A 13,696-nucleotide genomic window follows, 5' to 3' on the forward strand; every position below is an offset into this window, starting at 1 on the left:
AACAGTTCACACACACAATAATCATATACACAACGAGAGAGATATTTTCAATAAATAATTTATTTATTTTTTTTAGTTTCATTTAATTGATTTGTTTGTTTCGAAAAATCATTGATTAAAAATACTATAATTTGTTTGTATTTTTTTTATAAATATATATAAAATCAGAGCCAATGGAAAAAATCTATTAATATTAATACTAATAATAACATATTATAATAATAATAAAGACATTTAAATATAACTACTAAATGGGTTTTTAAAAAATCATTTTTTAAATTAATTGTGAAATAATTGTTATAATAATAAATTGTAAATAAATTTTTTTTAGTAACTCATAATTATAGATAAAATTAAAACAAAAAAATCAACTTTTGTTTGCTTGATTTGTAGACATAATTCAAATTAGTATTATAAAATGATTGCCAAATAAATCAAATAAAAAACAAAATTGTGGCATTTTTGCGTCAATTACGGTAAATTATAAATAAAAAATAAAAATAGTTTAGATTAAACTAATAATAATAATTAAATAAAATAATGTCACACACGTGTGTGGGATCAAATAGAAGTGATTGATTGAAGTCGATTGAAGCCATTAGTCTGTGTGAGTGAGTGTGTTGTGTGTGTGAATGTCTGTGTGTATAGTTATTCATCAGTCGCGTGGATGAAGTAGTAGTAGTAGTGGTGGTGATCATCGATAATAATGGCAGTCATCATCAGCAATGAAGTTCGCACTCAAAGTTCAACATATTGATGATGGCTTCGTCAACCGATTCGGCATCTCTGTAGGCAAGTATCAGTGTATCGTCTTTGATGGTCAACTTGAGAAAGGTTTGCAGATTCTGGCGAAAACAGTTCAGTTCATTCAGACCATTGTGTTCGATGGCTTCTTCGCCCAAATAGCGAAGCATTCGCGACAATACTAGTTCGGCGTTAGACTCTTCGCTACTCATTTCGCGCAAGAGTTCATCGTTTTTGATTAACCGGCGAACCAAAGCCATGAACGACTCTTTCAGTGCTTCCAATTGTATGGATTCGTCCCGTTCGCAGTACAGTTCGGTCTTCATTTTTCTGACAATTTCTTCATCGAATGCATTGATAATTACTTTGACATCTTTGCGAATACCGAATTCTTCTTTAAGATCATTGATGAGTGCTTCGGGTACTTCAGATGATTGCGATATATTTGATAGACTCGTCAAATCAAAGTCCAATTCGCTAATCGGCTTCGAAATGATGGGATTGTTTGACTTGATTTCTGGCATCAAAAAAAATATAAATAAATAAATTATCGGTAAGTTTTTAATCCACAAAAAAATCAATAATTCATACCTTCGGTACTGTTCCCGATGACTGCTAAATATTTATTAAGACATTGGGATTCGTGTCTGACTTTGCTTTCGTAAATATCACTGACAAGACCACAGACACTGCAAGATAGTGTTCGTTCAATCACTTCCTGCAAAAACACGATTTTGAAAAGATAAAAGTTAAAGAAATCACTGGATCAGCGGTTTGTCATATTTTAGCGTTATATATATACCTCAACCCTTGCCGAATGGTCCGATGTATAAACCTTACCGCACGCGTGTTCGTGCCATAGAAGTTGCTGTTTGATTCGGAATTCAAGGCCACAGTTACGGCACTTAAACTTCGGCGCTTTGGACGCAATCCTATTGATCGCAGCGTTTCGATTGCATTCATCTCTGTGCTCCAAATAGGATGCCTTGTCTAAGTAGGTATTATTGCAATTGGAGCACTGGTATCTAAATGGACATGTACTCTTGATATGGTTGGCCAGTTCCAATCGCGACACATACTCGGCCTTACAGTACGGACAATGTAATTGGTCGCCTTCTTCTGGATCTTCTTCATCGCTATAGTCGTCATCTTCTTTCGATTCGAGTGACTTCTTTGTCACTTCGATCAGATTCTTCTTCTTGAGTATCTGAACGTTCTGCAGATGAAGTATCAGATGCTGTTGGATACGTTGATAGTGATGAACGCGAGCGCCACAAAGTTCGCAATCGATGGCATCGATTGATTCGCTTTGCATAATGTCTTGTGTAATATGACTCAATCGATGGCGAATAAATAGGAGAACGTCATCAAAGTCTTCGCTACAAACCGTACATTTGGTTATTTCGGATACAGTAATGATAACATCGTGATCGCTATCATTATTGGTGATACCATTGTTGTTGTTGTTGGTATCCATTGCTGGAACACTTGATTCGTGGCTAACTTGCGGTGAGTTTACATTAGGATAGCTCATCGTTTTGCGAGCTCTCGGCAGAGTTGGATTCAAACAAAACAATTCATTATTTGTCTTATTCGATGGTCTATTGTTGTTCGCTAATAGATCGGGAAACGATTTCTTTGCCCGATTCGGTTGGCCAACAAGTCTGACATTGTTTTTAACGCTGGCGCCGTTGTTGTTGTCCTTCAGTGCCGTACAATACTTTTTCTTGTGTTCCATAAAATAATAGAAACTATTGTATGGACCCCTTCCGCATGAGTCACACATTGTCAGATTGGCATCTGTTTTGTTGTCCTTTTCGTTGCCGTGATTTGCCATTTGAATGGGTTGTTTGACAATTAATTTCTGTTGCAATTCTCTGTTCGGTAACTGTTGTTTTCCGAGACCAATGTTCGGCTGTTGGCGGCGTTTGACGCACTGATACTTTAGATGAATATTCAGTAGATTTTTATTGGAAAATCCAGTTTTACCACACAAATGACAATAGATACCAGAGTCAGTGTCGGCTACTGTTGCTGCTTCTGTCGCGGTGGTGATGGTAGTTGTCGTCAACTTGTTTTGGCTATCAGTAGTATTTGTTGTAACGTTTTCGTTGGCCGAAACAATGCCGACATAAGAAGAATTAAGATCACAATCGGTTCGATGGATATTATAAAAGTATTTCGATTCAAATATTTGCGAACAATTTTGACACCGAAAACCGTCACCTTTGGAAGTGGTAACGTTAACCTGCGGCAGGCCGTGATAAATGGTTAGATGACAGCCAAGTGAGATGCGATTTTTTAGTTCAATGCGCGGACAAAGTTTACAATAGAATCGATTTTCGGCAACCGATTTGTTTGTCGATTTGCCGATACTGTTGGCCATACGATGTGGCGGTGGTTTAATCGTCTTGTTCAGTGTCCGCGACCGAACCACTTCAGGTTTTTGAAAGGCTTTAGCCGGAACACAAGTCGAACCGCGCAAATGGTTGGTTAAGGCAACGGTCGGATTTTTGCCGACAAAAACTTTACGACAGCGCTGACAACGAGCGGAGTTTGTCCAGGGATTCAAAGATGACAGATAGGTTTTGTGTCGGCCCATACCGGGCTTTGGTCGCCGACGACGCGGTATAACAAACGCCGGATCATTAATATTATGGTGATTGTTGTTATTGTTATTGTTTGTCCTAAAGTGATGGTTATTAACCGAATTTAGTACATAACGCGATGCTCCGCGTTTTGTTGGCCGTATCAAGTGTTCAGAATTGGTTTTCTTCAACTCGAGTGTCATATTTTTCAAATACCAATCGCGACAATCTGGTCGACGACTCAGATGATTGCACAGAGCATAGGAATTGTCGAAATGTTTGGAACAATAGCGACAGGAAAAGTCGTTGTTGTCGTGAATGGCTTCGATTTGCTGACGTTTAAAGTGTTTGACAGCCGTTTGGTTGGCGCCGACGGCGGGGTCCGATGTCTGCGATTGTGTGGGAGAGTTCGTATACTTCAGGGGACTGGGAGTCTTTCGTTGGATATTGCGTTGAGAGGACGACTGTGACGATGCCGCCGACGAATGGTCGTTAATATGAAACGAGGCCTGCATTTCCTTTTCACACGACGTCCGATGAATTTCAAACGACCGCAACGACAGATAGCTTTTGTTGCAGAGCTCGCACTTCCAGTACTGTTGAGTTCCTCCTCCGCCGCCGCCGTTTGTCAGTCCGTTGGCGTCGGCAGCAGCTTTCGAACGGATCGGTGTCGACACTATATTCTCCTTTACAGAGTACAGTCCCATACGATGGTGTTCCTGGATGTGCGACTCCGAGTCGCGTTTGTTATCAAAATTGATACGACATTCGGAACATTGGTAATAGATTTTTATCTGATGAACATTCTTCATGTGCAGAATATGCTGGTCGGTGTCGGCAAACGATTTGCTACAGATATGGCAAACCTGTTGCTGGACTCGTCTAGTGGTTATACCATCCGATTGTCGTCTACCGCCTGTAGTGCGGACAAACTTGCACGAACTGGACACGTGTTTGTTCAACGACTGGATCCAATGGGATTTGAAATTACAGCCATCGTTCGGACAGACCAATAGCTCCTGTAGTCGGCCCTCGAGACTCGGTCTGATTCGTTCAGCCGACGAACCAAATTGTGGCGAATAGTTATTGTTGCTATTGTTGTTGTTTTCCGGTTCGATATACTGTGACGCCTGAATTGCCTGAGCGTTCCGACACTCAGGATTGGCCAGTTTGTGTCTGTCCAACCAACCGGTATAACAGAAACCTTTACCACAACCGGAACATTTGTACTGTGTCTTCGAATAGACCATATTCTGAAAGTCTCCCTCATTATCGATAGCATCTTCGTATTCTTCAAACTCTTCGGCGTCAATATCTTCTTGTTTTATATAGGTTTCCGACGGCAGTAGTAGCTGTTCTCTCGAATCACTTGACTCTCGATTAACGTAAAGTGCTTTTACTTCGCTATTGTCTATTAAAAAAAAATCAGATGTCAATCAACATATTCATCTGACAATAATAATAATCTGATCGATCATACCTTCGCTGTTGTAGACATCTCTATGTCCGGTGTTGTTATTGTTGGCTCTCCTGCTGTTTGTGGTATATGAAGAACTCTGGAGCGAACGATTAGTTGACAAATATTGTACATTAGTATTGCTGATCGTGTTGTTGTTGTTGTTGCCATTGTTTCGCTGCTGCCAACCAGTCTGGTTATTGTTGTCACCGCTAAGTCGATTAGTTGTCCTATTGATGGTAATGTGGGCCGACGATGATGTGACAATCTCAATAGGAGTGGCCGATCGATGATTGGTTGACGACTTGTTGCCACCACCGCCGCCGACCGGTACGTGAATAATCTGATTTCCTGAACCCGAAGTTATTATCACATTTGTTTGACTCATTGCTTTCTCTCGGATTGGATATCATTAGATGGTATGGTTTTGTGTGAAGATTTTTAGATTATCATTGTCTGTTGAAATGGTAATTAATAAAACAAAAACAATGAGAATCATTACTAAAGCAAATATATATATCATATATAATACTAACGATTATCACCTAATCATCCGATCAAATGGATGATTGGTGTGACTAAACAAAAAACTGAATACATATTAAAAAAAAAATTAAATAATAATAAAGAGATTATATAATCATTTCTGGTATTTCTTCAAAAACAACAACAACAATAGCTATTGAATAAACCGATTATATATATATATATGTCACCAGAAATTGATCCCATAAATACCTTATTTTTTTTAATTGAAATGATTGGTGTGGTATCCGATGGTATTATCTATTATAATATACTGTCCCCGTAATGGTAATGTCGACGACGACAACGATAACAAATTTAATGGTTCAACTAGTGTTTGACAACATTTAAAAATTAACTGATGATAATGGGATCCGATGTCTTGTAATTTATATATACAATACTATATATATATATATATTGTATTCAATCAATTGGCACAACCAATGGGTCGTCGACTCTCTCTATCTATCTATCAGTCAGTCATTGATAGCATAGGACAGTAAAATGTCTGCATTTTTGTTAGTAATATAAAAGAGAGAAATGTTTTTCACAAAAACATTAAAAATAATAATAATTTGAGCGCATAGTCAACATTAGCCGACTAATCGGTACTATTTATGACAACAGTTTGATTCAATAGTATATGATTGTAGCGATAGTCATAAAAAGGCAGATTAGATGGAAATAGATGGGACAGACAGCCAGTCAGTGCCATTGATAGACATTTTTTGTATTCAAATAAACGATAAGACTGTGAGAGAGTGTCTATAAATAGACACAACTATTTTCAATGAAATAGCTATATATCTCTCTATACAGTACTGTATATTTGTAACCAATCGTCGATCCAAACATTTGGCTAAAAATTAAAATTTTTTAAAACCAATTTTGGTTTTATTATCTAACGTTACACTAAAATCCATTGGGTCTATGAAATCGATTTTTAACCATTTTTAACTGATCCATACCATCCATTACATACTTACACACACACACACACTATATTCAATTGGCCACAAATTTTATTTTAATTGGTTACCCTAACCAATACCCAGGTCATTGCAACTATAGGGTACATATATTTGGATAGCTAACCATAAGTTGGTACCAGAGTTATTATTACAAGTTTGATTAATTTTCAAAAAAATTAATTTAAATAATAATAATAATAAGACATATTCAATAATATAACCTAAATTTCATTATCAAATTTATTATTTTTTCCAATAATAATAATCAAATGGGATTTTACAGTACAAAAAAAGTAAATCAATAATAAATCAAATCAATCGACAAAAATGAAAATCAAATTCAAGTTTTAATCGATAATATAAAGTTATAAATCAATGGAAATAGAAAATGGGGGGAAAATTCAAATCAATAGTATTAGTGATAGTGGGGGTAATAATTTTAAAAAAAAATTCATGAAATTTAATAAACGGTATGAAATCAAATACAACTGTTTTGTTTTTTTTAAAAATCGTTTTTAGTCTCAAAATAACATTTAATTTCGAAATATTTGTGTTATAATTATAATAATCAATAATAATAATAATAGTATTAATTAATTATTAATAATCATTAGCTAACAGAGAAAAAAGCGTTGTTTTTGCTTTTAATTGTAATTTTTTTTATCGTAATAATTGTTTGAAAAAAAATATTAATGAAATCAAAAAAATCTAGAAGTCTTTTAATAATAGTTATTAGAAGTAATAGTTATTTCTTTTTCTGTGCCTTTTCGGCGGCTTTCGTCACTTTACCGGCCGTCAAGTCTTTGTGTTTCACGGATTTAATAACACCGACGGCTACAGTTTGCCTCATATCGCGGACAGCGAAACGACCCAACGGGGGAAACTCGGTAAACGTTTCCACACACATAGGCTTAGTTGGAACCAATTCAACAATGGCAGCGTCACCAGACTTGATGGCCTTCGGGTAATCTAATTATCGCAATATAAAAACAATACATTAAAGCAAACACATTCCTCACGAGTCTTGTTGTCGATGATTACAAACCTTCAATCTTTTTACCACTTCGTCTGTCAATCTTTTCCTTGATCTCCTTGAACTTGCAAGCAATGTGAGCGGTGTGGCAGTCGAGGACTGGTGTATAACCATTGCTGATCTGTCCCGGATGATTCAAAACGATTACCTGAGCGGTAAAATCTTCGGTAGCCTTGGGTGGATCAACTTTAGAGTCGCCGGCAACATAGCCTCGGCGCAACTCCTTAACCGATACGTTCTTAACGTTGAAGCCAACATTGTCGCCGGGAACGGCTTCGGTGAGGGCCTCGTGATGCATTTCAACAGACTTGACCTCAGTGGTCAGATTGGCCGGGGCAAAGGTGACAACCATACCGGGTTTAAGGACACCAGTCTCGACTCGGCCAACTGGGACAGTTCCGATACCGCCAATTTTGTAGACGTCCTGAAGTGGTAGACGCAGGGCTTTGTCAACTGGTCGTGACGGCGGCTCCATGGCATCCAAAGCGGCCAACAATGTCTTGCCGTCGGCTTTGGCACCCTTGCGCTCGATGTTCCATCCCTTAAACCAGGGCATGTTAGTCGATGCCTCCAACATGTTGTCTCCATTCCAGCCGGAAATCGGCACAAACGGAACGGTTGCCGGATTGTAACCAATCTTCTTGACGTAAGCTGAGACCTCCTTTTGGATTTCTTCGAATCGAGACTGGCTGAACGGGGGTTCAGTGGTGTCCATTTTGTTGACGCCAACAATCAATTGTTTGACACCGAGTGTGAAAGCCAACAGTGCGTGTTCTCGGGTTTGGCCGTTCTTGGAGATACCGGCTTCGAACTCACCGGTACCGGCGGCTACAATCAATACGGCCACATCGGCCTGAGAGGTACCGGTAATCATGTTCTTAATGAAATCTCTGTGACCGGGAGCATCGATAACGGTAACGTAGTACTTCGGTGTCTCGAACTTCCAGAGAGTGATGTCGATGGTAATACCTCTCTCGCGTTCGGCTTTCAGTTTGTCCAACACCCAGGCATACTTGAACGATCCCTTACCCATCTATAGGTGCGCCGGAAACAGTAATAGTTTGGTTAGACAATTGAATATAAAAACCAGTTTTCAAAAAAAAAAAAAAATTACAAACCTCCTGGGCTTCCTTCTCGAACTTTTCGATGGTTCGTTTGTCAATACCACCGCACTTGTAGATCAAGTGGCCGGTAGTGGTCGACTTACCGGAGTCGACGTGTCCGATGACGACACAATTGATATGAGTCTTCTCTTTTCCCATTGTTTTGGTTGTAATTAATTGATTTGGTCAGCAATTATTAGATCAACTCTAATCTGTAGATGATATTGAAAATATAAAAAGAAGACATTAGATCTTAAGACAATTGAATAGATAGTTGTCATCAATAAAGAAATGTGTTATCAAAGGTAGTGATCAACAAAATTGACAAAAAGTTTCATTTGTAAAGACCTAAACTAAACACCGATAAACTAATTGCCGACTAAACACTTGTCCAGTGTGTTGGCCAGTATCGGGTGTCAATAGATTATAAAGAAGGGGTTAGAAAATACCTACAATTTAGGTTATAATCAAACAAATAGATAGATCAGTGACAAGTGTACAGTAATGCCGGTGCAATGCTTTCGCCACAACTACTACTTAAACACAATACAAAAGCGGAAATGACTGGTGAAAAATGGAGGACAGGACTTAAAAAGCTAACAGTGCTGGTGCTGCTGATACAGTATACTATTACTACTACTACTACTGTTGCTGGAAAGGCATTACATGCCTGCGCTGGCAATGCCTGTCTAACTATCTCTCTCTCTCTCTCTATGTATATGTGCTGTCGTGGCTTTAAACGCATTGACCAAAACGTTTTAACAACACATATAGACTATACTAAATATATAGGGCTATGCGCTAAACAATATGGTCTGCCCCGGGTCTGGCCAACTAAACTGTCACTTTTGCCGACGGTCACCTTGAACTTGAGGGGAGGCCAGATCACTGGCCAGATAATCGATATAATAACAGCATAGACATTGGGGTTAACGGAAAGGCATACAATACTACAGACAACGCCGGCAACACATTTCACAAAACATTTTTAAAAAAAATTATTAAAAATTAAATGACAACTAAACTAATCACTAGTTTTTTTTATGCCGACAATCGATAGTTAAATGTTAAAAATAATAGTTAAATAATTAATTAATTAATTTAAATAATTTTACGAACAATAATAACAATAATAAGTATTTGAAATAAAAGAGCAATAATTTAAATGAAGACTTTTTTTTTAATAGACTTACATGTGATGTGAACACTAAGAGTCGCAACTACTGGAAGAGGTCTACCCTATAATATGTCGATCCTTTTATTAGATCTCATAGACCGCAAGTGACGTCATGACCACCAGGGGAACTGGTAGTTGTCTAAGTGATTACCATTGGTTGGTATATTAATGTATCGACAGTAGAGACATCACTGAGGAGTTTCTCCAGTGTTGTAGAAGACTTTGTAATAACATCAATGACTTGGATACTAACCAAACCTTATTAAAGGGTCAGTAGTTTGGGTATTGTTTGACATGTATTGACACACAGGTATATGCCTAAAATAATAGTCGCCTAACTGTCCCCTTAACTCTCTAATGGTCATCACTTGTACTGACTGTATGTGTGTATATGGGGTCATAGTTGAGGTGACGGTTGAATAGTATACTGTAGTAAAACCTATTAGTCGTTATTAATGTATTTTGAAATAAAAGTTATGATTTTTAGTTCAATATTATTATTATTATTATTACAGTAAGTGTTGTATGACTACTGTATCCACAAAAACATGCGACTAATGACCGGACTATTAAACCGATTGTTTTTGAATAGTTGGTCATCAAGTAGTAGTAGTATTAGTAGTAGTACTAGTAATTGGTTGTCTATCGGTATCCGTAGTGGCCATACATTTCCCCAGTGGGCAAATCTGCCCCCACATTACCCGATCAACGGTACCGGTTCGGTTTACGATACAAAAATTAGCCGCAAAAGACAAGTAACTGATCCGTCGGTGCCGTCCTTCGAGAGACAGACTACCCTGAAATGGCAGGACTGGCGTATGCTTAGAGACCTACGGCGTCGGTATATCTTTTCCCGTTTTTTCCCGACCCGAACCATATTGTATACGATACGGAAGTCAAAGTTAATGCCATCCAATATAAGGGTTTGTTTTGTTTGTCTTTGAAGTAATTTTTTTTTTGAAGTGTCACTTGAAACTGATCTCTTTGTATCCCATTATAGGAGTCGGCCTTTGAACAAGAGTGTTGTCTTCCTCGTGATTCCAATATCAAGCATCTGAACAATCGCTGTATAATCAGTTCCCGATCGCGCGGTAATCTTAAACAATACAAAATTACTAGACATCAGTGGCGACTATTGGCCGACTATAACAAGTTATCGGGTGTAGGCAAAGCTAGCTGGGGCTAGAAGTTTGGTGGTCTAAATATATTTTCAGTGGCCGCAGTTTACCGAATTAGTGGTCACTTTTTTTATTTGTTTGGTCATCAAGTGTTTTTATATTTGAGACTTTTTTGTTGATAATTAGTTTATTATAATTATTATATAATTTAGTTAATTAATAAATAGTGTGTAAAATATGATTAATTTGATATATTGTAATCACAAAGTGGTTGTTTGGAAACCTAATGGTAAGCCATTATTATATTGTCTTTGTTCGCCATGGATGTGATGTCAACTAATTTTGTGATGAATTATTTTTATTTTTTGTTTGTATATACCATTAGATGTGCTAATCTTACGTAAACATTATCGTATTGTCGGTTCGTTTATCGGATCAATACCTGATTGTGGACAACAAAACTCTGAATTAGGACTACCATTGCTATTGATGCCCGAAGAGACCAGATTGTTGGTCGACAATAAAGTTGCCGTTGTTGTCGAATTTGATACACGAGTGGATGCGGAAGTAAAAGATTTTTATGCTAAACTCAAAACTGATTTTTGTGAACAAAATCGACAACAATTTAAATCCGATCGACAAAAACAAATCCTAGAAATGTCCGACAAAATAGTTTCGGGAAAAATTAAAAAATTTGCCGAACAGTATAGACACTTAAATGATGACGAATTAAAAGATGAGATCATTAAACAAGAATTGGCAAAAATACCCGATATTACACCCGATAATTGTTCGACAAAACTCTTAACCGATTGTCCATTTGATGGCCGATTGTCAAAGATTGTTGACGACAATAACATCTTGTTTCCGGTAGTGACGGCTAAGTCAGAGCTCAGGTATCAAGTGTTCAAAGATTTGTGGAATAAAAACTATTACATAACTGATGGCATTAAATTTGGTTGCGATTTCTTGTGCTACCAATCGGATCCGATTGGTGTACATTCGAAATTTATGATTATCTGCCGCACCGGTAGTTTATTACAACTAAATAATGATTTAGTCGTACAAATGTATGGCCGACTCGGCAAAAGTGTACGAAAAGATGTTTTAATTGCGTATATGAATCCATATTTAGAAGAAATTAGTTATATTACTATAAAATATGTGAATAATAATAATAATAACAGTAATAAATGATATTTAAATTAATGTTTTATATATGAAATTAAAATAATTTGATTTTCCTATAAAAATGTATGAGATATGATATGATATATATTACAGTATATAACGGATATATTAAATATATAATCCATTGATTTCAATATTAAATATATATAGATATATGTGTTGCAAGTGTTAAGTGTTTTCTTAAGATAAGATAAAAACCGCATTAAAATTATATTTACAAATGTTTTCATTTGTTTGTTTGGTTTGAATTCAAAAAAATAATCTTTTTTTTATGAATTCAAATACTTTTTTTTGGTCATCTAATAGTCGACAATCTATTGTTAGTATTATTTGAGGTCATTGTCGTCGTTGGAGTATTCGAACCACTTCTTGTAGTCGTATTTCTAATATCACCGAAAGCTCTTCTACGACTACCACTACTCTCCGGTGTCTTCCGTTTTATTGGCCAATTCTCCTATAGGGAGGGTTACCACAAAAAAAATAATTATTAATTTTATTAATTAAAATAATCATTAAATAGCTAATTACTTGGCCGACACTTGTCCGCAATCGGCGTACTTTCTTGACGTGCCGTAGCCGTCGCCGATTGGCCCGAGGCGACAGTACGACAGCCGTAAGCCAACCGGTGGACACGCAGCACATGGCCCGTATGGTCCGAACCGGCAGATATTCGAGTATCTTATTAATTATATGCCAGCAGTCATGGACAGCCAATTCGCCGACAATGTCGAAGCCGTTGGCATCGGTCGTGTCCACAATGTAAATGCCGTCATCGTCGGTATCGTCAACTTCGGTGGTCATGTTTTCTGCGTCTTTGGATATCTTTGAATCATTTAGTTTAAGTAAAATCGCCGCAAAAAAGACAAATCACATCACATATGGTTTGGATCTTTGGTTTTATGAGTTAATTCAAAAACTTTTTTTTCTTGTTTTTAAGCCATTGATGACAATCACAGTCTGATTCACAGATAATACTGAATGACAACAACAACAACACAACTGAAACTGTTTTTGTGATCGCCTTTTAAAAGCAGTGATGCAATGGACTGATTGGCTGCCGCTGTCAGCCAATCAAAACACTGCAATATATTTAATGTACATTTATTATTATACAGTATTAATAGTGAAAGTGTTAAAAAGCATTGCTTCAAATCCTATGATAATACTGTGATAGCCATCGATTGTTATGCAGGCAAGTAATATAGCTAAGGGGCAACTGTATTATAGAGTATATTTTGATTTTTGTTGTTGTATTGAAAAATCTATGCTTAAAAACCTATGGGTTTGAAGTCTGGTTTCTATTATGTATAGTATTTGTTATCACATGTGATGACTATTTGTTTGTTTTAATTGATTTGAAGTGACAATAATTGTTTACATCAATCAAATCAATTGATCCAACAATTTAGTTAGTTGTCCGCCCATTGATGGATAATCAGTCGCAAAGCCAACCGCCAGCGGTTCAGCCGAAACAGCCGATGGTCTACATTTGTGCCGGTAAGTGATGTCTGCCCGTAATTATCACGTTTTAACTAACATTTAATCCCATAATTGTCTTCTTCTTGATTGTCATCAATGTCTTAAAGAGTGTCATCACGACAACGAAATCAAGTCTAAAGATCCGATCCGTTGTCGCGAATGTGGTTACAGAATAATGTATAAGAAGCGAACCAAGAGATGTATGTATTATTTAACTATCATATTGTCGATCACTTTCTAATTGATCCATTGATTCTTCTACTACTTCTTGTCCAGTGATTGTCTTTGACGCCCGTTAGCCACAGACA

General features: G+C 37.0%; 5 protein-coding genes across 7 annotated transcripts; 2 read left to right on the forward strand and 3 right to left on the reverse strand.

The window, feature by feature from the left end:
- Positions 1-498: 498 nt before the first annotated feature.
- LOC128956349 (probable serine/threonine-protein kinase DDB_G0282963) lies at positions 499-5,375 on the reverse strand. Of its 2 annotated transcripts, none has more exons than XM_054302075.1 (5): positions 5,325-5,375; positions 4,813-5,244; positions 1,547-4,743; positions 1,336-1,462; positions 499-1,261 (listed from the first exon to the last, which is right to left on the reverse strand). In XM_054302075.1, the coding sequence occupies exons 2-5, from the start codon at positions 5,174-5,176 to the stop codon at positions 720-722; spliced, it is 4,230 nt and encodes a 1,409-aa protein (XP_054158050.1). In that variant the 5' UTR covers positions 5,177-5,244; positions 5,325-5,375; the 3' UTR covers positions 499-719. The 2 variants fall into 2 exon arrangements, with proteins under 2 accessions (XP_054158050.1, XP_054158051.1); XM_054302076.1 differs by having other exon boundaries at positions 5,334-5,374.
- A 1,311-nt stretch (positions 5,376-6,686) lies between these two features.
- LOC128955060 (elongation factor 1-alpha) lies at positions 6,687-9,661 on the reverse strand. 2 transcript variants are annotated; one of them, XM_054300693.1, is made up of 4 exons: positions 9,617-9,661; positions 8,439-8,635; positions 7,333-8,353; positions 6,687-7,256 (listed from the first exon to the last, which is right to left on the reverse strand). In XM_054300693.1, exons 2-4 carry the CDS (start codon positions 8,580-8,582, stop codon positions 7,033-7,035), a joined length of 1,389 nt encoding a protein of 462 aa, XP_054156668.1. In that variant the 5' UTR covers positions 8,583-8,635; positions 9,617-9,661; the 3' UTR covers positions 6,687-7,032. The 2 variants fall into 2 exon arrangements, with proteins under 2 accessions (XP_054156668.1, XP_054156669.1); XM_054300694.1 differs by lacking the exon at positions 9,617-9,661 and adding an exon at positions 8,877-8,986.
- A 418-nt stretch (positions 9,662-10,079) lies between these two features.
- On the forward strand, positions 10,080-10,787 carry LOC128955066 (28S ribosomal protein S14, mitochondrial-like). The gene is made up of 2 exons (XM_054300702.1): positions 10,080-10,523; positions 10,601-10,787. Exons 1-2 carry the CDS (start codon positions 10,149-10,151, stop codon positions 10,784-10,786), a joined length of 561 nt encoding a protein of 186 aa, XP_054156677.1. The 5' UTR covers positions 10,080-10,148; the 3' UTR covers position 10,787.
- Positions 10,788-10,943: 156 nt separating this feature from the next.
- On the forward strand, positions 10,944-11,876 carry LOC128955065 (tRNA-splicing endonuclease subunit Sen34-like; the record flags this gene model as incomplete). The annotated part of the gene is made up of 2 exons (XM_054300701.1): positions 10,944-11,007; positions 11,104-11,876. Coding segments are annotated over exons 1-2 (825 nt in total), but the record flags the coding sequence as incomplete, so codon positions are not given.
- A 200-nt stretch (positions 11,877-12,076) lies between these two features.
- Positions 12,077-12,946, reverse strand: LOC128955069 (uncharacterized). Its single transcript, XM_054300704.1, has 2 exons — positions 12,438-12,946; positions 12,077-12,363 (listed from the first exon to the last, which is right to left on the reverse strand). Exons 1-2 carry the CDS (start codon positions 12,708-12,710, stop codon positions 12,205-12,207), a joined length of 432 nt encoding a protein of 143 aa, XP_054156679.1. The 5' UTR covers positions 12,711-12,946; the 3' UTR covers positions 12,077-12,204.
- Positions 12,947-13,696: the final 750 nt, after the last annotated feature.

Source organism: Oppia nitens, unplaced genomic scaffold (assembly GCF_028296485.1).
Source record: "Oppia nitens isolate AA-2021 unplaced genomic scaffold, nextdenovo-longstitch-racon4-pilon3 scaffold2_pilon_pilon_pilon, whole genome shotgun sequence".
Lineage (NCBI taxonomy): Eukaryota > Metazoa > Arthropoda > Arachnida > Sarcoptiformes > Oppiidae > Oppia > Oppia nitens.